The following is a 24784-nucleotide window of genomic DNA, read 5'->3' as shown; positions in this document are numbered from 1 at the left end:
ACAATAATAGCATGGAGAGAATGGTTTTTAATTTTAATAGTGACTTGAGACTGTAACTTGTGCTAAGCTGAATGTTTGAAGTCTTACGAAATTTACTCCATATATACATTATTGCACCACTGAACTTGTGGACGAGAGAATCAAGAGGGTGAGAGACAAACCTTTGTGAAATGGGAACCACCAACCAACCAACAGAAACCCCACCTACCCCTTTTTTTCCTCTGCCCCCTTACACACTAGCCTAGTTTATTCTCCATTAAAAAGCAGACAGTTACTTTGCCTGATTTTTTCATGTTTAGCTTTTATACTTTCACAACTAGTTGATGACAGCTTTTATTAGACTCGTTGTTTCTGCCACCCCTATTCATAACATAAGATATTTTATTTTTTTTAATGTTTGACCATCCGTCTTATTCAAAAATTTTAATACAAATATAAAAGTGACAAGCCGTGTTTAAAGTTCTTTTTTTAATAAAGTAAGTCACAAGCAAAATAAATGATATTTCTATATTTTTTAAATAAGATAAATAGTCAAACATTACAAGCCAAAAAGTCAAACATTACTTTATGAAACGGAGAAGTACTTCTTAATTCGTATATAGGAGAACCACATAATATCTGAGGGGTTTATTCTATTTATTGTCTAATGCAATACTATTATACTTGATTTGATCATTCCTACTGTTTCACGTATCGCTGATTATAAGCATACCAACTTACCCGCAACCAAAAAAAAAATTGCGAGTGAGAAATGGTTTGCAATATAATTGCTCTTAACTATTTAAACGCCTATTATTGACAAATAAGTTACGTTAAAAAAAGCCAAGATCATTTAAAATTTTTACAGGGAAACACATACACATTTTAAAATTTTATGATAACTATTTAATGCTATAAACGACACAATTACTACTGCAAAGGTAAAAATCTATTTAAAAGATAAGATGCTGAAATTTTATATAGAAACTTTTAGCAAAAAAAACATATCGTTTAGTTCAGGTAACACGTGTGTAAAAGCCGAGAAAAAAAAATCTTAGCCTGCGAACATGGCTAAGGCATATGCATTTAACTTATAAAATCCTAGCAAATATATGCATTCAAATTTTGAATATTTAAACACAGTGACCCTATAAAAGAAAAATCTTTCCACATATAAAATTTGGAAGTACCCGATATTTGTCTCCTTTTGTTTTGTATTTTTTTTTACCATCCCCAATGGACGGCCAAAGCGAGAGCTAGAGAAGTCCTTAAAATGCCCTAAGCCTTGAGGGATTGGCCAAGCTAGCTAGCCATATACTACCTCCCATCACAATCCACCGCCGTCATCATCACAATAGAGCGAGGAGGAGAAGAGAGACAAGAGAGAGAAGAGGGGGAGGGAGACCGGGAGACCCCTAGAAAGAAGATCAAGATCAGCCCAAGAAACCAAGAAAAGGCGTGTGTGGCTCGTGTGATCGATGGCCTCCATCATGCCATGCCATGTGATGATGCAGCAGCAGCAGCAGCTGGAGATGGCTCCCCTCAGAGTCGTCTCCTCCTCCTCCCCATCACCCCTACTACTGCTACTACTTCCAAGGAGCAATCATGCTGCCTCCTCGAGCTGCTTGGCCCCTCGGCCATCATCACCACCACCTCCTCCTACTCTCGCCTCCGGCACCTGCTTCCAAGGAGAAGATGCCGGAGTGGCTATAGTAGGAGGAGTACTCCACCAGCTGGAGAGAGAGGAGTAGTGGTAGACCGGTAGTACTACTACCGCGGCGGAGGTGAGAGGAGAGGAGAGGAGAGGTGAGGTGAGAGAGAGAGAGAGAGAGGAAAGAAGAGACGATGGTGCTGGTGCGTCGTGATGATGATGTTGTTGGTTTCTGTAGTGGTGTGGTACTCCTACTCATGTGAGTCAAGAAGCCATCATGGTCAGATCGCTGCAACCTCATGATCTTCTTCTTCTTCTAGCTTCTCTTCTCTTCTTCCTCTTCATCATCGTTCGTCGTCGTCGTCGTCGGCTTCTTCTTTCTTCGTTCTGCTGCTGCTGTGCTGCTCCGTTGTTTGTACGCCGCCATGGCGATGTGGGGAATCAAGCGACTTGGTCCGAATCCAAATCTGTCTTCTTTTCTAGGGTCTACTACTACTGCTACCTCTCCAAGGCAAGAAGATATGCTGCTGCTGCTGCTGCTACTCGTTTGCTAGAGTATGTCATGTCATGTTATGTTAAATCATTCGTTTAATTATATTATTCTCGTGTTTTCTTGATCTTATATGATGTACTATGTGCAAACAGCATAAATTTATGTTTTGCATATTTGTTTTGTTACACTCCTGGTTTATTTTTGGTCAGATCTGATACTTGCATGTCTGTTTAGTACTACCACAGTTGGTTAATTTGTGCTTTTCTTACTTGAGCTATGTTAATGAAACCATGAGATCGACTGTTCCCACTCACTGCTTTCTCGTTGATCCGGAATATTCATTAGAGAAATTCCAGATATACAAAGCCATGAATTTCCAGATATATCAGCATGCATAGTTGCAACGACCATGTCTATCTACCCCTTGATTAAAAATTTAGACATCACTTCTTCACGAGGCAATTAACTTGTGATTGTTCTTTAATTTGCTTGTGATTTTACATGTGCATCTCCTCGCTCTTTAATCTATGGCCAACTGTTCACGTCCTGATTCACGAGCAAGAGCAAAGTCCTGTCAAACAAGATCTTCTTTGGCTGCCTGAAAATCTCTTGGGCTTTGCATCTCTGAGCTATACCAAGCTGCTCCTACACAAGCCTGTCTGTCATGATAGCTTGTTGGCCATTAGCTCAGGCTAGTCCATCTAGCTTCACATGCTACCTCTCTTTCTTTTCCAATGCAATCATCTCTCCTTTGTAAGATTGCAACAACTTCCAATGCAAAGGATTAAATCAGCCATACAGCGAAAATAATATTTCTAGGTAAGGTTTTTTGACTTTACAGTTCATCGTATGCGTGGTTTAATGGTGTACGTACTGCTGACTCGTTCAGTTTCATACTGCGGTAAACAACCCTGGTCTATAGAATTATACAATAGTAATAAATACTTTATGACATTGTGTAGTCTATGAAATTATACCATCGTAATAAATACTTTATGACATTGTGGTCTTGTTTAGTTTCTAAATTTTTTTTCCAAAAACATCTTTAGATACCTAAATAAAGCATTAAACATAGATAAATCAAAAAACGAATTGTATAGTTATGGAAGAAATCTTGAGACGAATCTTTTGAGTCTAATTAGTCCATGATAAGCCATAAGTGCTGCAGTAACCAATATGTGCTAATGACGGATTAATTAGGCTCAAAAGATTCGTCTGGTATTCTAGACTAGTCGTGAAATTCGTTTTTTCATTAGTATCCGAAAACCCCTTTCGACATCCGGTTAAACATTTAACGTGATATTTCTCCTAAAAGTTTTTTCTATCTAAACACCACATGTGTACTCCTCTCCCAAAAAAATTAATTCTTTGGTTTTCGTATTCAGCGTTTGACCATCTGTTTTATTAGAAATTTTTTTAGAAATTATAAAAAAATAGTCACACGTAAATTACTATTCACAATTTATTATCTAATAAAAATAAAAATATTAATTATAATTTTTTCAAATAAGACAAAATGTCAAACATTATAGGTAAAAAGTGAAAGATTGATTTATCTGGGACCGAGGGATTAGTGTATTTCACTGGAATTCAATTGGTGCCATTAGTTTCTTAGTTATTAATCCTATAAATGTTTGCAATCTAATGACGAATTACGAGTAGACAAAGAATATGAGTACCTTTGTCCCAAAATATAACTATTTCAAAGTTATCTAGCAAAGATTAAAGTTAAAAAGAAAAGACTTGAAAAAAACCATAATGTTCTTTAATAAATAATAAATGAACGGAGGTGGAAGGGTTGGCAGGGGTAAATAGAAAAAAATGAATGAGAATTGATTAATGAGACAACCTTGTACGGTAAATAATATTAAAAATAATTATATTTTAATATAAAATTTAAATCATTAAAATGATTATATTTTGGAATGGAGAGAATACTAGAGTTAATTGACATTTTGGAACGCTGGTTAGATCAAGATTCAATACTCGCCCTAGTTATTTTAATGTTCTCTTGTTTTCGGAAAATTTATTCCAAAATAATTCTATTCTAAAGGCCTAAAGGAGGTCTTGTGTACTGCGTTCTTGGTTGTGCATAATACAGCGCAGCTAGAGACCTGAGATGCAATTTCAGTTTTTTCCTTATTAAAAGAACTGTATTCGTAGTAAACTCCTTTATGCAAATCTCTTATCAGAACTGCAAGAGCTAGCTAGAACAGAAATGCTAGAATGCAAATATATATCTGCATTACATGACCACATCTACCTGCTAGACTAAGTATTGATTTCAAATTAGCAAATCCATATAATATTTAGTTGCAGATTAGAACTATATAGTAAAAGGCATTTGTGCTATATATATAAATTTATCAGACTATACGTAGCGCGAGCGACTGCTTGATGGCCTTCCAATGTCAGGTTCATAGTGCTACTCCGGTGGTGATTTTTTGGGGTAAAAAGCGAAATGGTATGTTTTGTAAACAAAAAATAATTTAGAAATAAAATATTTATATACGTATTTTTAATAATATGGTACTTTCACCCGCATATGCTTATATTTATATGCCATTTGAATTTTCACCCTTAAATTTAGAGTTAATTTTTGATTTTTTTTACTTAACTTTATTTTCTAGCCTTCGACTTTTAGATTTGCTAAGAATATGTATATAAAAGTTTTATTTATAAATCATTTTTGTTTGTAAATATGTCCAAACAATCACGACTGAAAGTAAAGACTAAAAAATAAACTACAAAGAGAAACCATGAATTCAACTTTAAATTAAATATTGAAAATTCGAATTTTATTTTACAAACATAAGCAAAATAAAAAGACGAACATCTCCATGGTACCTTGGAAATCTTTTATCTAGCGCTCAAAGTAGTCCAATTTTACACTTCCTGAACATTAGTTTTAGTAGGAGTGTGTATATGTCTCGTCTATGCAAGCACCTGCAAGGATTACATGCCCGCATTGAACTTGTGTTTTGTTCCGGTTAATAGCATAGCATGTTCAAGAGTTAATCTAAATTTTATCTCTATTTGAATGAACACCTAGAAATTTTTGTCATATCTACTTACACTCCAACAAGTCATCAATATCCCATTCAACTGTATTTTATTAATATATATCAGCAACACATTTTCTCTTAAGAATATTCTACTTAACAAATAGTCTTCCACCTTCATTTGGAATAAGGAGAGAGAAATAGTAGAATATCATTCTCTATTTTATAGATGGGGTATGAGATGAACGAGTTCTCGACATGCTCCAAGATAGTTCGATATCTAAACTTGACATGTTGGATCAACACAGACTGATATTATTTAATCACGGATAATCTAGTTTTATTAATTAATTACTTGTTGTCTAAATTTAAGGTGTTGTAGTTATTCGTGACCCATTATTGGTAGACAAGCTAACTCGTAACAAACCACTTGACCGTTGGACAACAGAGTAAGGCTAATAATATAGCTAATAAGCTGACTATAAAAAATAGCCTATCTACTCTTTAGTATTAATACATGACCTATACAGTAGGTAACTCTTTAGTATTAATACAGGACCTATATGTCTCTTTCACATAGTTTGTTGGTTCTTATGTCGAGTTGTTTATAAGCTTACAATCTGTTTCTGCTCTCTTCTCTCCTCTCCTCTCGTCTCTCCTCCACATCAGTATTTAGCCGTAACCTACTATTATACTTGCTCTCAGCTAGGTAGTTACTTTCAAATATCAGTGTTCCATTATACAAGAAAGCGCATTATACTTCAGGGTTTCTAAACTACCGTAGCATAACAAGGAACAAGCCTATACACACATTCTACCATGAAGTATGAAATCTCATATGTATTCTGCCTTCTTAAAGTATTAAACGATGGTTTAACACTTTAACGAATCCTTTACTATTGTCTTTCAGTACTGCGACCACGGTGCCCGTTTTGTGTTATTTACCTACCAGCCTACCACCATTCCCTGTGGTTAGGATGCATCTGCCCTAGCTAGGCAGGCAAAACAGAAGCTGCAAGTATTACGTATGTCTCGTTATAACCGTATTTATGTATTTTTGTGTTCAATATTCGACGGTTCATCTTATTTGAAAATTTATTTAAAAAATTTAAAAATAGTCACGCATAAAATATTATTATGTTTTATCATCTAATAACAATAAAATACTAATCACAATTTTATTAAAAATAAAATAGATGATCAAACGTTAAATATAAACAATAAAAAAATACACTTATTGTAGGAGAAAGAAGTCTGTGGGAGGAAGTAGGTATATATATAGGTTGTTTGGTTCTTTACCGCCACTTCGACAAAAAGATTTGACCAAGGCTATTGTTTGGTTTGTTTATATACTTTTGATGTGCCACAGCATCCTACTTACTGTCTCCACTTATCATGGATTAAGTACTCTCTCTCTCTGTTTAAAAAGAGACCAGTTAATTTTATACATGAACACTTTGTCCAGGGACAGTTTGGCTATAGCCCGGCGAAAAAACAGTTTGGCTAGTCAGGAAATACTTGGTGGAGTTGTAGGCTTTTCCTTGTACTTTGCACGGTAGTTGATTCCACTCAATTGCAGTCTAGCATCGGTAGATCCAGTCAATTCTATCAACATGTATATATATTTGACTGAATACTCTAAACTCCAGACTTGTACAGTGTCGCAAGTTCATAAGAGAGAGTGACGAGATCACGTGAATGAGGTCGATCGCGGCATGTTCTGTTCCTCAAGTCTCGTCATATCCATTTTTTTTATTCTTTTTTCAAAAACGCATCGTATTTTGTTTGATGCATGTGGATTGTTTTCTCAGCCATGCTGTGTTTGTATGTCCATGCACATATGACGACATACTATACGTATGGTGCATACGATCATTCTACTGTTCATGCATGCATGAGGGGACCGATTCACCATTCCCGTTCTTTTTCCTTAGCTTGCTCAATTGATCGTACCGTATTGCATTCAATGTCTAACCTCCTCATATTTCGCTTCTTGTAATTCAAAATTCAAATTTTTAATCTTATATTTAAAGTTGGTTTTGTCAGTTTTTCATTATATTTATTTTCTATTTTTTGTCTTTAGATCGCTAAAAACACACGCATGAAAAAATTTATTTAGAAATTTTCGTTGATAAATGTCATTTGACATTTTTTTCTAAAAAAGACAAACAATCACTCTCTTAGACCAACAATGTTTTTCTGCTCCTGCACCAGTATTAATGTACATACACTATTGCGGTACTGCCACGGCGGCATGGCAGCTTGCTCAAATCTGAACAGAATTTATGCAATTTGCTCATTTATGTGTTATCCTGCTATGGACCTTTGCATCTCTAAGGTCTCTTCGTTTCACATGAGTTTTACAGAAATTTCAGAGAAAACAGTTTAATTTCTCCATTTTTTAAAAAAAATCCTTTAAAAACGAAGATGCCCTAAAACTCGATAGGGTGTGAGTGACACTGTGACCACGAGGCTCTTATGGATCTGATCTGATCATTCCCCTCCCCTCCCATCAGCAGGCCAGGGTAGATCTATAAATGAACAGGTTAAGGAGAGTGACGATTGCACAGCGCAAGCTGGTGGTACAGTACTACGTATCATACGAAGCAGTTATGCAATTAAATGAAGTGGCCGGCTGATTACGCAAATCGTGCGTTTTGTTCCTGCCGCCGACGAGCCTGGCCGGTGGGGCTACCTGTGTTTTCAGCGATTAATTGCCAGGGAAACGGACAGTCCGTGCTAGTAGCAACACATTGATAGCGCGTGCGTGATTACTCGGACATGGGAACCCTACCTGACGCATACTGGCCAACTACTACTCCTGCGGCCTAGGACAAACACAAGTAGCTGCCGCATATACCGTATTAATACATTGCTTTTATGTTTTATATTTATTTCATGTAGACCAATACATATGACCGGTTACATGCAGACTAGGAGTACGTGACAAATAGTACATGAATAAAAAGATGTGGCCAAGTTCACGTTGAGTTAATAATATTACCTAGAATGATTAATATCATATAGATATATATATACATATGACTTGTTTACTTCCCAAATTTTTTTTTCTAAAAACATCACATCGAATTTTTGGATACCTAAATAAAGCATTAAACATAGATGAACCAAAAAACTAATTACACAATTATGTAAGAAATCTTGAGACAAATCTTTTAAGCCTAATTAGTCCATGATTAGTTATAAGTGCTACAGTAACCAATATGTGCTAATAACGGATAATTAGGCTCAAAAGATTCGTCTCGCGGTTTCTAGTCTAGCCTTGAAATTCGTTTTGTCATTCGTGTCCGAAAACTCCTTCCGACATCCAGTCAAATATGAGATGTCAAATATTTGACGTGACACTCCTCCCAAAAATTTTCTCGACCTAAACACCAGCATAGCATCACTTTCTCACTGCTGTAAATGACCTTCAAGAATTTCAGGTCAGTAAACGGCGCCGGCGCCTGAGTTGCCGGATTGCAGCCGGCATAGGCAACAGCATCGAGTGAATTCGTCGCGAGGGGCTCGAGGGCAGTGCACTGGAGCTCTGAGCTGCTGACGAGCGAACGGGTGCACCGGCTGTGGCTGGCATCCATTCGGTGCAGTACGAACTGTGCTTCAGTGTATTGATGGCTTGATGCCGATCCAGTGCTTCATTCCAGATAGTCCATGACTGTAGTGTATAATGTCGTTTTATTACAGGGATCCAATTGGAAGAATCACATCTTGAATCGAATCCAATGGGTAAAGATTGGGTTATGCCAGTCCAAATCATCTAAAAGAGAGATCTTCCATGGAATTACAACTACTCTTGCGTGCAGATGATTAGCCTTCTGAATGGTCAGGCAAAGCACCAGGTCATGGTAGGCACCACTCACCAGTCACCACCAATTGCCATGATTGATAGTTTGATACCCCTCTCTGTTGGGAGGATCCGAAGGAGCAAATGAACAAACACCTCATGTGCAGCAACACCGATTTTAACCATTCAACGGCGGACACCGGAGTCCTCGCCATCCGACTCCAGCTTCCACCATGGCTTCCCATTGGTCTTACTAGCCAATTCATCGGCCTCATCTCCGTCGCCGTCCTCGTCGAACACCACCTCTTCGTGTTCGTCGTCTTCGTACCTCCACTCCAGCATCTTGAGCACGTCCCTGTCCCGCCACTTGCTGGACACAGACGGCGCCGCCTTCCTGGCCTTCCCGCTGATCACCTCCGCCCAGGTGAACCCCACGTCGGCCCACCTCGCCGGCCCGGACTCCCCGCCGACGACCACGGACCGCACGCCCTTCTCCCTCGCGAGGCGCAGCAGAGGAGCGAGCTCGTCGCGGCCCGAGACCAGCATTAGGCACCCCACGGACTTTCCGTCGAGCACCTCATGGGCGCGCTCCAGGAGGGAGTCAGACGGGGTCCGGGAGAGCTCGACGGCGACGCGGGCACGGCGGAGGTCGTCGGCGGGGGAGCAGGGGTCGGCCGCCGCGGTGAGCTCGCGGGCGGCCTTCTCGTACTTAGAGAGCTTGAGGGAGAGCGCGGCGGCGAGGCGCACGCGGCGGCCGCCGCGGGAGGAATCGATCCGCGCGAGGCGCTTGGCGTGCTCGCGGGCGTGGATCGCGTCGAAGTGGCGCAGCAGCGTGTCGCGGGCGCGGAAGCGGCGGCCACAGACGCGGCAGAGGTGCACTCTGGCGGCGGCCGGGGATGGGGTGGGGAGGCGGTGCCCCGGGTGGACGAAAGCGGTGGAGAGGCGGACCCGGCCGAAGGAGGTGGCGGCTAGATGGAGCCGTACGGCGGCGTCGTAGAGGGGGAGGGTAGAGGGCGGCCGGGAGGCGGCCAGGTCCCAGAGGACGGCGACGCGGGTGGTGGGAGCGCGGGTTGCCGGCGTGGTGGAGGTAGAGAGAGAGTGGGATAGTCGGAGGAGGAGGTTAGGGATCGCGGCGAGGGGGCGGCGACGGAGGTAGGAGGACGGCGGGAGCATGGGAACGGATGGTGGTGTGTTTCCTTCCTGATTCCTCCTGTCCTCCACCCTGATTGCTCGTTTAAATGAGAAACTTCTAGATGAAATTCATAAAAACGATCTTGATTTTCTTTTATCTTGTGGAACAGACTATCTTCTACAGAAACAGGAGTCATTCCAAGTTGGAAGAGCACCTGTAATTCATAAAAACGATCTTAACTTTCATTTAGTTTGCGGAACAGACTATCGTCTACAAAAACAGGAGTCGTTCCAAGTCAGAAGAACATCCGTAATCCGTAAGAATGATCTTAATTTTCATTTAGTTTATGGAACAGACTATCGTCTACGAATAACAGGAATCATTCCAATTGAAAGGTCGCGGCCTCGTTCGAAGACCAAATACGAAAAATATTAGCAAAAAGAAATAATTTATAGTTAAAAACAATTACTGCCCTCATTTTTTAATAGACATATTTGACTTTTGCATGACCATTCATCTTATTCAAAAAATTATATAATTATTAATTATTTTGTTATGATTTATTTTATCACTAAAGTGACTTTAATTATGATTTATATTTTTGAATACTTGGAGAAAAGATTGAATAATACTCTCTCCGTTTCATAATGTAAGATATTTGATTTTTTTATTGTAACCTTTAACCATTCGTCTTATGTAAAAAATTAATACAAATATTAAAAAAGACAAGTCGTGCTTAAAGTCAAACAAAATAAATAATATTTCTATAATTTGTTGAATAAGACAAATGATCAAACATCGTAACCAAAAAAGTCAAACATCTTTTACGTTATAAAACAAAGAGAGGAGTATGAATAAGGATCAAATGTATATCAAAAATCAATGGCGTTAATTAAAAAATCAGAGAAAGTGCCCTTTTGTTCTTAGCGAGTTAAACGATGTAATGCTGTAAAGAAACTGCAATAAAAAAAAATCAAAATGAGTTCTAGATTTAAGTTTAAAAATTCAAATTTTGGCATTGGCATGTTATGCATTAGGCCAAAAGATGGGAGCCTCAAATGACAACCAGTCAGCATCAGATTAAGACGGGCACAAACAATTTGCTGCATTTTAGTAGTTACTATTGATAGGATTATAAATTTCACTGATATCATTTAAAAACCGACATGGCTAATGAAACCAGTAATCTGGGTCGATTGAGGATGTATTCCATTACAGTATCTGGCATGATAATCAAGAATGCCGAATTCTTGTTTCCAAAAGACTGCATATGCCCCCCAGAGGCCTACATCTTCTGAATGATGACAGAGTTCGCCAGACCGGCTTGCTCAACGGTCTGCGTTGGATCAGCCAGCTGCTTCGGCGGGAAACCAGTCTGTAGCTGATAGGGCCTTGAAGCTCCAGGCCGAGAGGCGTCGATGAAAGACCTGATGTCGCCCACGGTGTGGTGCATGTTGAAACGGGCAACCATGCGAGTGCCATCAGCCAACCTTAGTTGTATGGATGTGCGCGGCAGCGAGTCATCCACCACTATGCCAATGGACCTGTTGGGTTCTTCAGTGGCAGGAGCGGGTGCCGGGCACTCTTCTCCAGAAGATACATCACCGAGGGTTCTTCCAACACCCTGGAAGGGTGATGGAGGCCTTACAGGTACCTACAAACAAAAGAACATACCAGGTATGTACATGGAACTCAAAACAGCCGTCAAGGTACAGCCATACAAGAATGATAAGCTTACCTGGTACTCTTCCTGTCGTTTGATCACATTCACATGAACAGGCGTTCTTTTATCAGCTGGTTCCAACTCATTGGGGCACTGGGACAACCTGATACTCTGAAAAGTAAGAAACAGGGTACAATGTGTTACAATTCCTTCAGTAGTGAACCATTTTGGTGTACCCCTTTATGTTCTATGTGTTTTTTAAATGACTACTACCTCTGTTTCATATTGTAAAACTTTCTAGTCTTCTCCAAATTCATCAATTGATAAATGTATATAATTTATATATATGTCTAGATTTATTAGCATTCATATGAATTTAAGCAAGACTAGAAAGTCACGGACGGAGTAGAAATCAAATCATTCTGGGGTGCACCCCTTCATTTTTGTATGTTCTTTAAAGGACTAGAAGTCAAATGTTGGTGATTTGGTATTGTCACTGCATATGTCTAACACAAGAATAGTTATGGCCTACATACTGGTGAAGAATAAATTTTGAAACATTTAGCCTCAGAACACTTGGGGTCCTGGAAACAGACGAGACAACAAAATCCATATAATCATAGACAGCAGACCATCATAGAGGGGTGAAATTAGTGGCAAAAAACAGTGCATGCATGTATGTAATAGAGCAAAAATCTTTGTTTGTGTCGATAGGTGGGGCAAAGCTACAATCAAGATCGTGTACTGAGTTAGAGACTTAAGACCCCCAGCATCTTTTATTGAGTACTAGGGCTGTGTTCAGCAGTCCATCTTCCCAACTTCTACTATCTCGTTTTCCTCGCGTATGCTTCACAAACTATTAAATGATGCATCTTTTGCAAAAAGAATCTATAGAAAGGTTACTTTAAAACATATAGTAATCCATTTTTAGTTTTTTTATAGCTAACACTCGATTAATCATACGCTAACGTTTTCTGTGCCACCAGGGGAGGGTTCCCACTTCCCAACCCCACCTCCCAAACAGAGCCGACAGCAAGTATGCCAAATTTTTTATTGAAATGAATATAGTGCAGTAGTGCTCTAGTAGTTGCTCCTTTTTGGGGGAAAAGTACAAACAAAAGCAAAAGGATATTTAAATATCGATGTGATTTTAGACAATATCCTTAAATGCAATCTACACAATTACATTCAATTTAAAATGAAACATCATAGGTTAAGCAAAATTAGCAGCAGATTGGTATATGATAAAATTGGGCTATTAATGAGTCACGAAACATCACCTCAATGAAATCTTCATTTGCAGGGTCATTATAATCCCGCAGTGGACCATCATCTACAGTGAATCCATTGGTCCAGAATTGTATATTGTGAAGTACATTCTCAGGGGGTTGAGGTACAGGTGGTGCTGTCTCTCCTGAAAGAAGTCGACCAGTCCCTGTAAAGCTTCTTGAACTGGAAGATTGGTCATCGAAAGGAGGTGGTTGATCTTGGAGAGCACCCATCTGTCTGGCTTGTTCAAAGATTGCATCCACATTGTTTCTTCTTGTTGGATCTTGAACGAGCATCCCACTACACATACATAAAAATACTTAAATAATAGAACATGCCATAAGCCCTTGAAATTAGACGAGAAAACACCATTGCACTAAAGGCAAAAGGATGAATCCAAATTCCAGAATATACTATATTACATTTGACACTAAAGGCAAATAAGTAAAAACACCACTGATTGGTCATAGACAACTGGTCAGGGCAATTGTTGTCCTTTTTATGGTCTTCTACTTGGTCACATACACTTATCAGGGCAATTGTTTTCCTTTTTATGGTTCTCAATTCGGTAGTAATATGAATCATATCCACTTATACAGAGCATATAAGGGCCTATTCGTTTCACGGGTGAAACGAAGGAAACTAAATCCTTAGGAATAAATCCTACCGCTGCCCTTCGTTTCGAAGGAACGAACAAAAGGAGAATCACGGGATTTTTTTCCTACCCTCCCGATTGCATGCGAAAAACTAAGGATTATTTCCATCCAGTCTGACCTCATGTATACGATTCCTGGCGCGAAAGCGGCGAGCGAAGCGCGCGAAAATGACGCGCGAGGCATGCTTTCGTCGGAAAAAGAAAGGTACCGGTCAAAAAGAATTTTAAAAATCATTAAAGGCATTAAAAAACGAATAAGCCCTAATCCCTTTGGTTTATATTCCTGTATTCCGAATGCTCCATAACATCACATTCCTCTGTTTTTTGTTCCTCTGTTTTGCATATGCAAACCCATGATATTCCTATGTTTTTCCTATTCCTACGTTTTTCCTTTCCTTTGAACCGAATAAGCCCTAAAGGTTAACAAGCTCAGGTGCTTTTATTCGCGCTGCGTGATTAGGTGGTACCCAGGTGGAGGAAAACAGAAAGGGAGTTGGGTGAAGTGAAAAAAGCTAGTGTTCTTATGCAAAGGCCTGCACTGGAGCACTAGAATCTCCAGCTATTGACAAATCATGCCGCAACAGAATTTCATCTCATGTTAATCTATAATTAAAATATAAGGCTCCTTTAGTGTATCTTACATATGGTCTAGATAAAGAAAAGAAAGTCAACGGGCTAGATAAAGGAGGCTATGTGAACTCGGATCTTCTATAAAAATTCTCAGCAAAACAAAACATTTTTCTAGGTTAAAGTGGAGCCGTAAATCAATAGAAAAATAGATTCACTGATTTAAAATTGTGATGTTCTTTTGACATCAAAAATTGTGAACCTAATGGCTGCCACATGATCTCACCCGCTGTTAAAATCACTTTATAAACAATTTCATAGTTCAGGGCCTAAGTATGCTGGTGTAGTTTCAGGGGGTAGATACACTCATTCCTAATTCCAATAACCAAATAAACCAAACGATTGCTCCCTAGCTCCCACAGCAGTACATCAAAGTTTTGTGCTGCTCAAAACGTTACATGGCACAAAAGGTACTTAAGGTAAAAACCAGTAACATCATGGAAACTAGAAAATAGAATTACTGAACAGTATAAACTAAAAAGTAGTGTCAACATCACCACAGAAAATGAAGACCCTCACCTACTCAGAATATTCGATTTGCAAAACCACATTGCATCATTGAAAAAATGACCTCATCACCTACTCAACATGTATGATTTGAAAACTACACGGCAAAACATGTTTCAATAATGGTGCAATAAGAATTCATGTTACAGGAAGGGAACCGGACTAATAACACTGAGTGATGACTAATGACAGCATTGGTAGTTTGAAATAATTGGTTTGGTAATAAAGGATAATCTGATATTACAGCAAGCTATGCACAGATTTTATGTCAACTAGTTTGCTGCAAAGTTCGACCAAAAGGGGGAATTGCCATGTGCCAAAGGCTTTGAGGAGAGACCAGAAGTTAGGAGGCAGTTGATCTATCACATGCTTATCCTCAATCATTCATTACTGTAAATTTCATGGCACATGAATTGCAAGACACATCGTCATCGAAAGAAATATGATACTTGGATGGTCCGTAAAATCTACGAAGTATGTACAGATCTAGAACAACACAGCTAGAGAAATAGTCTGCAAAAAAAAGTAAAGACAACTGAACTAGTATTGGATGACTCGTATATTGCCACCTAATAATTTTACAATCACAGCGTTTTACAAATCTAGACCTACAGACATACTCCTAATTTCGTCGGTATAATGTTCAAAGTAACCTAATCGATCACAACTAGATTTCACACTCAAGTAAATTCCGTCGCCATTACATCTTAGCTACTCGGAAATACCGCTGGAAACCCAGTAAGACATGATTCTGCAGCCGGCAGGCACGATTGCTCAGTATGTTGCACAGTTCGCACGCCAAAAAAAAGTCCAATCCACACGACACGGACAGATTAACGGCGAAACAAGCCCAAATCTGACGATTTTACACGTGTTCCAAGATCACCCAATCGATGGATTAGGTCTAACCGGCGGTTCTGACGCTCAAACGAGCGAGGCGATCGGTACCAAATTGGGCAGACAAGATCGAGCTACAGAATATAGAGGGATATAGAGAGAGAGAAACCGAGAGACCTCTTCTCGCCGCCGGTGTAGTACTCCTGCGGCTCGTCGGAGTCGCTGCCGCCGCCGCCACCGGGGAAGCCGGACGGGCCGCGGCTGATGTCCGCCAGGGTGCGGATCGTGGGGCCCCCGCGGCCGCCAGAGGCCGGTTTCTTGCCGTCGCCGTTGGAGGAGCTCATCGTCGCCAAATCGGTCGCGGCGGAAGGTAGGGTTTGGCTCGCGGGTCGACGACGAGGTCCCTTTGCCGGGGTAGGTTTCCTTCGAGAATCGAGATGTGCGGGGATTGCGGTTGCGGAGGTATCACGCGTGCTGAGCGACAGGTGTACATGACGTCATCCCGTGGGCCGCCAAACTATTACGGCCTTGTGGGCCGTCGGTAACAGAAAGGGTAGGCCCAAACTAGGTCAGTCGCTCGGTATTCGTGGGCTAGGAGAGCTCAATTGTCATGCTGCTACAGTTCTACGCTTACGAATCGGCGTCAAACTACGGGATATTAACTATCTGTCACCTTAGGGTGGTTACTTTTCAAATGAAAAACAATTAAAATATATTTTTAATCTCGTTTTACATATATATATATACATATAAAAAAGAAATAGCAAAAATATACATATGTCGCATGATGGATTTGCGCACTGCACCATACGGCTCCTCACAACCTCACCAGATAGCACCGCTCCACTATAGTTATTCGTGAAATTCTTCTTATTAGTTATTTTTTTAGAAAATAAGAATGAATCGGTGGTGAGTAGATTTACAAATTCAACCCTACCCACGACCACTAATACTCCTTTTTATGAGTATAGTATAGAAATCACATGGTTCAGTGGATATGAGCTACAATGATAATCAATAGTGTGGCTGTGCGGTTCTGTGGCATGACGATGGCTGTGTTCGGTATGTTGGTGGTTAACCGATGTGGAAAATACGATAATAGATTAGTACATGGTTAATTGTAAAAAATAAATTAATTTGATTTTTTAAAGTAACTTTTTTATAGTAAATTTTTACATAAACATATGTTTAATAGTTTCAGAAACGTGTACGCGTAGCGTCAAAACTGCTGATCCTGGCATCCACCTCCACTGCACCACCACGGTGCGCCGATACATTCGCGGCTCGCACGCCAACTTCCCAGTGGCACGGATGCCCAATTTGCCCATCCAGCACAAGCAGCCCGTAGCGTCGCGACGAGACGCTATCGCCTTTCGCGATCGCGATCGCGACCGTCGCGACGTGACACGATCACGCACGCGACCAGCACTAGCGGAGTCCACGTCAAAAAGGTAGCACGGGATCAATAAAATATACTAGCAATAGCACTGTAGTGTTTTTTTCTCTGATCGGTGAGGGGTGAGGTGACTGCTTGACTGGTGAGTGCTCGTCTCGTCGATCGCCCGGGAGGGACAACCCAAAAGGCAGCGGCGACAACAGAGCAGCCGAAGGCAGCAGCTAGCGCCGCCGCACCAGCCACCACCGCCTCGACTCCTCCTACCCGCCAGCGGAAGCTAAGCCATGGCCGCGCCACCGGCGATCCCCCGCCGCGGCCTCTTCATCGGCGGCGGGTGGCGGGAGCCCTCCCTCGGCCGCCGCCTCCCCGTCGTCAACCCGGCCACGGAGGCGGTCATCGGTTCGTCCCTCTTCCCCATGCCCCAGCCCCGGGATTCGTTTTCCTTCGCTGCTGCTGCGTAGCGCGTGCTGATCGGTTGGTTTTGTTGGTTGGTGATCGGTGAAGGTGATATCCCGGCGGCTACGGCGGAGGACGTCGAGCTCGCGGTCTTGGCCGCGAGGGATGCGTTCGCGCGCGACGGTGGGAGACACTGGTCGCGCGCGCCTGGGGCAGTGCGGGCCAAGTTCCTCAAGGCGATCGCCGTTAAGGTGCCACAGCTTTTTATGCCCTCCTAATTAAATTTGCCTCCTCCTTTTAGTTTGAAGCTAGATGGGTTGTTAAGCTCACCTACATGTCTACGCCCCTTGCTGTGTCACTGAAATTTACTTCCGTGGATTGATGAAAGGATGCTCCGAGTGCCGTAAATCGCTTCCAAAAACAGATTAGGTTGATCAACTCGGGTTCAGCGTTGAAAAATATATTAGACTGATGTCCCATTTTTATTGCAAGTCGGTGTTTTACTTCTGTCGTATATGATCATAGGGAGGAGGTGCTCATAAGTAATGACCAATATATCTGGAACAGTACGAGAATTTTGTAACAATATATTAGGAATAGTAGAAAACTATGATTATTTTAGTTAGTGAAAATTATGTTTTCTGGAATCTGCCAATCGGTAACAGATGAGGTTCATCACTAAAGACAAGTTGTTGACTTACCATTACTGTTACAAGGATTTGACTGTTGATTATGTTTGAACTATGGGTCTCTCAGACCTCAGTTTTAACAGATTGGATGCTTTCTAGATATTGATCATTAGTATTGAAGGTTATTTCAAGCAGGTTTACTTAGTTTACCATTTTGGTGAATTTTAATGGAAAGCCCCAATGCTGAACCTTTTGTTATGATGAGAAGCCCATATTGTAACTTGGTCGGTGCTTTTAAATTTTAACAATTCATATCCTCCATGTCAATAGTACGTTTGGTTTTTAGAAGTGGCACTGAATTTATTGAAATGTTGTGAACTGGCTGCAGATTAAAGAGAGGAAATCTTATATGGCTTTGTTGGAGACTCTTGATTCTGGGAAACCTCTGGATGAAGCACATGGGGACATGGTATTTTTTTGTCATTCACATTATGGATTTCATCACGCCACAAAATGCTCCATGCTTTATTTGATGCCTGATCCTTTTAATTTTAGGAGGATGTTGCTGCATGCTTTGAGTATTATGCTGATCTGGCAAAAGCTTTAGATGGGAAACAACGGTCACCAATCTCTCTACCCATGGAAAACTTTGAGTCCTATGTACTAAAAGAACCCATTGGGGTTGTTGGTCTTATCACTCCCTGGTATAAGAAATACACTCATTCATCTTGACTTCAAACTTTGATACCATTTAACTGAATCATAGTATATTTTTTGGCTTCCGATTCAGAACTGCATGCGATGTTGTATTGTGCAAGAATATTTTGACATGCCAAATCTCTTCTCTGTCTTCTTTAGACTCGGGGTGTTTTTTTCACACCAGAAGCAATTATTCTTGTTTCTGTCTTCGCATGCTTTTGTCGATTCATGTTTGATAACTAAGAACAAATTGGAATCTTCTCATGTTCCAGAGGAAATACTATCAAACATATAACCTGAACAACTGCTAATCTGTTAACAATCAAACAATGATCTATTTGTATTGTTTGCCTTTTGTATATAGCCATCCAATAACTCTGAAGTTGATCTTCCCAAGTCCCCATCAGGTTATACAGACCAATATAACAGTAGCTGCATTGATCCATCAAAAGTAGTGGTGGTGTTCATTGCCATCTGTTGATGTCTTTAAGCTGTGGGGAATTTTACTATCCTTGAGAAGAAAGTACCTTAAGATACCTAGTACCTAGAGTTTACTTGGAGGTACCAAGTTTCTATACTAAAAAGTGTGGTATCTCAAGGCAACATTTCAAAGATGGTAAATGCTCTTAAGCTATATAGGTTTCAACAGATTTTTGTCCCCATCACGAGTACAGACATTTACCCCTATAACATAGTAATGTTATCAGTGTTCCCTTGTTTTTCGTAAATGTGATGTTGGCTTATGAGATAAAGAAATTTGAGTCATAGTAAACATGCTAATGGTTCGAATTACTTTCATACTCATGCGCACATGAAGGAATTATCCTCTGCTGATGGCTACATGGAAGGTTGCACCTGCCCTGGCTGCTGGTTGCACAGCTGTATTAAAGCCATCTGAGCTGGCTTCCCTGTAAGGATTTGTCGTTTACAATTCATCCACAAGGTTTATATCCTATGACTGAAAAATATATTTTTAAACCAGGACGTGCTTAGAGCTTGGTGGAATATGTGTAGAAATCGGATTACCTTCAGGAGTCTTGAACATAATTACTGGTCTGGGACCTGAAGCTGGTGCTCCATTAGCTTCACATCCCCATGTGGATAAGGTCAGGCCCTTCCTAATTTGTACATTCATGTGCTGACAAATACACTAACAGAGTATCACATATTTTTAAGTGACTGCCATAAGATGTTTTTTAATTTTATGTGGATCATTTCTGTAGATTGCTTTTACTGGTTCAACAGAAACTGGTAAGAGGATAATGGTTACTGCTGCACAAATGGTCAAGGTTTGTTCTCTCTATGTTATACTTGAAGAGAATTTATAGTAACTTTTGATGCTGTATACTTCTGTTCGGACAAGAAGCAGCATTAGACCTCTATGTCCTGATAAGTCTAATTATATTGTGCATTTTTTTCTTGAATAGCCTGTTTCGTTAGAGCTTGGTGGCAAAAGTCCTCTTATTGTCTTTGATGATGTTGACATTGATAAAGGTATCTTCCTTTCTCGAACCCTCCCATGCTGAACTAGGCTACTGATTCAATTTTGTGATGTTATCGGATCACTTATTTTTTGTTCAACTCATTACCAACAATTCTTTAGTTATTCAAGTAAATTTGCTAGCTAATGGCATATACATATGATAAATTTGAAACAGCCGTTGAGTGGGCCATGTTTGGGTGTTTTGCAAATGCTGGTCAAGTCTGCAGTGCTACTTCTCGTCTACTTTTGCATGTATGTATGTTCTTATGCTTATTTTACGAATTGATTCACATCCTCATACATGACATGATGTGAAGATACATACAGGAGAAAATTGCAAAGCAATTCTTGGATAGATTGGTTGCATGGGCAAAGAGTGTCAAAGTCTCGGATCCACTAGAAGAAGGTTGCAGGCTGGGGTCAGTTGTTAGTGAAGGGCAGGTAATGTAAATGGCCTTTTGCAGCTCCTAAAGTTCAGTTTCAAACGTGCATTTTCTTGTGAAGTGTAAGCCTTACAAGTGACGACCTGTGAACTTTCATGAATATATCACTATATTAAATTAGTACTCAAGATAATAGTGAAATAGTGATGATCTTCAATTTAACTGTAACAGTTTACTTCTTTGCAAATTGCTGCAAATATTGTATTCTGCAACTATGCCTCTACCATACAGCCTTAGATGCCTTGTTATCTGAAGAACTGTGTATTTCAGTAACTCAGACAACTAAAGAGCATTTCCTCATTTCAGTATCAAAAGGTAATGAAGTTCATCTCAACAGCAAGAAGTGAAGGTGCCACAATTCTATATGGGGGTGTCCGGCCACAAGTAAGCATCCTTAAACCTTAGTTACATTAATCCTTGGCTCCTCGATATTTGATCCTAACCAAACTAAATTGGTGTATTGGCAGCACCTCAAAAAGGGTTTCTTTATTGAGCCTACAATTATAACAGATGTTAGCACATCAATGCAAATTTGGCGAGAGGAAGTCTTTGGACCAGTCATCTGCGTTAAAGAATTCAGGACAGAGCGTGAAGCAGTAGATCTTGCAAATGATACTCAGTGAGTTGCTTGATTTGGAACTGTGAATAAAACTTTTGATTCTCTTATCAATTTCCATCTCTGCTGCTTTCCTCAGCTATGGTCTAGCTGGCGCTGTGATTTCCAATGATCTAGAGAGGTGTGAGCGCATTTCAAAGGTAAATTTTGTGTTGAGTTACGGCATGCCTATCAATTTTACCCTTGAGTAATAGCTGGAAGCCTGGGATGATGATAACCTCATATAATAAAATGGATGTATTTTATCCCATAAATACATGTGAAACCTGCAGGTCATCCAATCAGGCATCGTTTGGATAAATTGCTCGCAACCATGCTTTGTTCAAGCTCCATGGGGAGGGAACAAGCGGAGTGGTTTTGGCCGGGAGCTAGGAGAGTGGTGAGTCAATTACTTGTTTTTTAAGAACAGTACTACATGAAAAGCGGTTAATCCATGGTGTTCGATATGACAAACTGTCTTTGCTGAACAAGCAATGGCTGTGCAAATCTACATCGTCTGAATTGCATTTGCTGTTGCTTCAGGGGCCTCGATAACTACTTGAGCGTGAAGCAAGTCACCAAGTACAGCTCTGATGAACCATACGGATGGTACCGGCCTCCATCCAAGCTGTAGATTGCCATTCATGTCAAAAGCAAAGTAGGGCGCCATCGCCTGAAAACAAGATCCCTGTACATTCGGACAGAATCGTCTGTACGGTTGCTCTTACTGTCTTACAACAAAGCTTTTGCATGGCAATACCAACTTACGAATCAGGCTGGCAAGCCACTGTGCTGTATGAGATCAGACTGTTACACTCATTTTAGGAATCTGCATTTATCAAGTTGGTAACGCAAAATGCAAAGAAAAAGAGCTGCATTATGTCGCCCTTTGTGTAGTTATCTGCTACTCTGAGGGGCTGTTTGGTTCATCCCAATTTGTCTCGTCATGCCACAACTCAATTAGACCTGTTTGACTGAGTTAGTTTGACTGAGTTAGTGTTCGTTTGGTTCATGTAACACTTGTGGCAAGATAAGGGTCCTATACATCACTGGTTTATAAAAGTATGATAAGTTTACACAATTCTAACTAAAGTGTGGCTTTAATTTGGTTGGCCATAAGTTTCATATTTTAGCTAAAAATATATGACTGTCTTAGGTAATTTAGGTAATTTGAGTATGTCAGTTGTCCGATAAAAATGGTTATTGGTAATTTAGAATTAACTCTAGTTAAAAATTAAACTAATTTTATCACATTAAAATCTAGCTTATTCATTTGAACCAAAATCAATCCTAAATTACCGGTGGATTAACCCATGTCCGTACCTATACACCATAAAGTATCGAGCGAGCATGGCGTGAGCTGATGAGCACCACGGAGCACAGCCCCACGGGGACGGGGTTCTGAGTTTAATTCTCCGAGCCCCATCGGAACATCATGAATTGAACGAACATGCCTCGATGGGAATGACAGCTTGCAATTTTTCCCTCTCATCAAACGTTAATTAGGCCCTGTTTAGATAGCTTAACATTACGAGAAAAGTTGGTATAAGTCTGGCCCTGTTTAGATAGCTTAACATTATGAGAAAAGTTGGTATAAGTCTGCTAGTGTCCTAATTTCTCGTTTCTAGTTTATTTTTTAGATTCCATAAACGTAGATTCTCTAAATCCCAATGCTGAATCTCTGGCTCCTTCAAACAAGATATTAGTTTTCTGGTGAAATTGGACTTTTTTATGTCAGGTCGCAAGAGGCCCTACGGAGAGTTAGGAGTTTAATTCTCTAAACCTCTTAACATCAAATTGAGAGGCTCTGAGTACGATCACAATGCAAGGTAACGGTCATAAGTTTTAAATCCTCTATATAATAAATAAAGTAATTAAACACTATTATTCTAATACCAATATTGCTCTTCGATTATGTATTGATGGTGTGAAGAAATCATGTTTCTCGGTCATAAGTTTTAATTCTATGTGCATCATATTAGTCACTGCACTAAAGGAGTTGGAGTTTAATTCTTCGAATCCTGGACATCACGAATCGACCTCTCTAGGGACGTGACGAGGACATCACCATGCTGGACATACACGAGCCACCCTCATCTCCAAGCTACAAATCATCACCAAGTTTGACTCCAAGTTCGGCTCGGATTCAGCCAATCACCCTGCACCAAAATGGTGATATCTCCCTCATCCGGCGTCCAAATAAAGTGTTCTTCGATGTGTTGGAACCGTGACGACGAGACGCTTCTTTTGGTTCTGGTCCTAGCTCCAGAAGTTTCGTGGATCATTCTGAGTGACCACGACGAGGTGTTTTGTCACCTATATTGGGTCTTTTTCATGCTTTGTATCGTGTCAAGCCTTCGGCCCATGTTGTGTACGCCCATCTTGTGCGCCCCCAACTCTAGCTCGTCCTTGATTAATAAACTCAGCAGTTGCCATCGTGTAGACTTGGGTTTTGTTTAGATTAATCTGTCAAGCAGTTTCATCGTCATCGGTTTGTAGAACCCCAACTTTCGTGCTTAATCATTCATCTACAGTTGGTCACTTCCTATTGAGAGCTGCGTTCTTTCAAGTTCTTACTTGTGTTCTTCGTTTCGCAGGCAGGGATTTGCCTTCCTGACGAGGTCAACTAGTTTGTGACACGGTTAATAACCAGAGAAGTTGTGGTGCTAAGATTAGAGGGTTTGAGTTCGCTGGCATAAAACCGAATTGGTGTGTCGTGCTCCGCCCAAAACGAGTTATCCTTACCTGACCGAAGATCGGGCCACCTTGCTCCCATCAGGACGACGGACCAACCTCACTGGCAGGCTAGCAACTAAAGACGATAAGTGCATTCCTGCAGGTTGGGTTGAAGTTCCCCTCCAGGGCTAGCAGCCGAAGACGATATGCGCTCACCTCATCGGTATGTCCCTCAAAAAACGTAAACTAAATTGTGGCAAGTGATAGAAGGAAATCCTAATGAACTGGAGAAAATTCCTCAATATTAGCTCAAAGAAGAACAATTTCGATCCAGAACGAATTTACCAATTCGGTACAGTTGGTAGCGATGCAACTATGAGGACAGGACATTCTTAGCTTATTCTCCTTTAAATTGTACGGTCTCTTGACGTAGGCCCAAGGAATATCCTTTGCTTACTAATTAAGGATAAGAGGCTCTGTTTATTTTAATTTAAGATAATTATAATCTAGATTATTTAGACATATTACAATAAACTGATTTATTATAAACCGAAGTAGGTAATATATAATAAGAAGTGTAATTAAATTAAGCACCTAGCTAAGGGTAGTGGGTCCTTATTAGCCACTAAATAATAAAAAAAAGCATCGTTAAAAGAGATTATTAGATTACAATAATATTAGTTCTAGATTATAATAAACTCATATATTAATTTAGTGGTTTGTTTTAATTATTTTTATAATCCAGATTATAAGCCGAAACAAAAACAGAGGCTTGATCTAACGAGAAGGTTCTGAGCAGTTAGATAGCCACTCAAACAGCCCGGACATCACTAACCGCAGGTTTATT

At 40.3% G+C, this 24784-nt stretch overlaps 3 protein-coding genes across 3 annotated transcripts; 1 reads left to right on the top strand and 2 right to left on the bottom strand.

Moving 5' to 3' along the window:
- Positions 1-8339: 8339 nt before the first annotated feature.
- LOC102721833 lies at positions 8340-10279 on the bottom strand. Its single transcript, XM_040523431.1, has one exon. It carries the CDS (start codon positions 10101-10103, stop codon positions 9117-9119), a length of 987 nt encoding a protein of 328 aa, XP_040379365.1. The 5' UTR covers positions 10104-10279; the 3' UTR covers positions 8340-9116.
- Positions 10280-11085: 806 nt separating this feature from the next.
- Positions 11086-16076, bottom strand: LOC102721546 (plant UBX domain-containing protein 4-like). Its single transcript, XM_015835853.2, has 4 exons — positions 15798-16076; positions 13006-13294; positions 11801-11896; positions 11086-11716 (listed from the first exon to the last, which is right to left on the bottom strand). Exons 1-4 carry the CDS (start codon positions 15962-15964, stop codon positions 11348-11350), a joined length of 921 nt encoding a protein of 306 aa, XP_015691339.1. The 5' UTR covers positions 15965-16076; the 3' UTR covers positions 11086-11347.
- Positions 16077-17126: 1050 nt separating this feature from the next.
- On the top strand, positions 17127-22371 carry LOC102721269 (betaine aldehyde dehydrogenase 1). Its single transcript, XM_015836158.2, has 15 exons — positions 17127-17415; positions 17521-17663; positions 18430-18510; positions 18597-18745; positions 19558-19650; positions 19723-19846; positions 19964-20029; positions 20168-20234; positions 20399-20475; positions 20551-20664; positions 20973-21050; positions 21134-21285; positions 21362-21422; positions 21555-21661; positions 21805-22371. The coding sequence occupies exons 1-15, from the start codon at positions 17301-17303 to the stop codon at positions 21893-21895; spliced, it is 1518 nt and encodes a 505-aa protein (XP_015691644.2). The 5' UTR covers positions 17127-17300; the 3' UTR covers positions 21896-22371.
- The last annotated feature ends 2413 nt before the right edge of the window (positions 22372-24784 follow it).

The sequence above is a fragment of the Oryza brachyantha genome, chromosome 4 (genome assembly GCF_000231095.2).
Source record: "Oryza brachyantha chromosome 4, ObraRS2, whole genome shotgun sequence".
Classification (NCBI taxonomy): Eukaryota; Viridiplantae; Streptophyta; class Magnoliopsida; order Poales; family Poaceae; genus Oryza; species Oryza brachyantha.
Note: the sequence above shows the minus strand (reverse complement) of the source record. Positions and strands in the feature narration are given on the sequence as shown.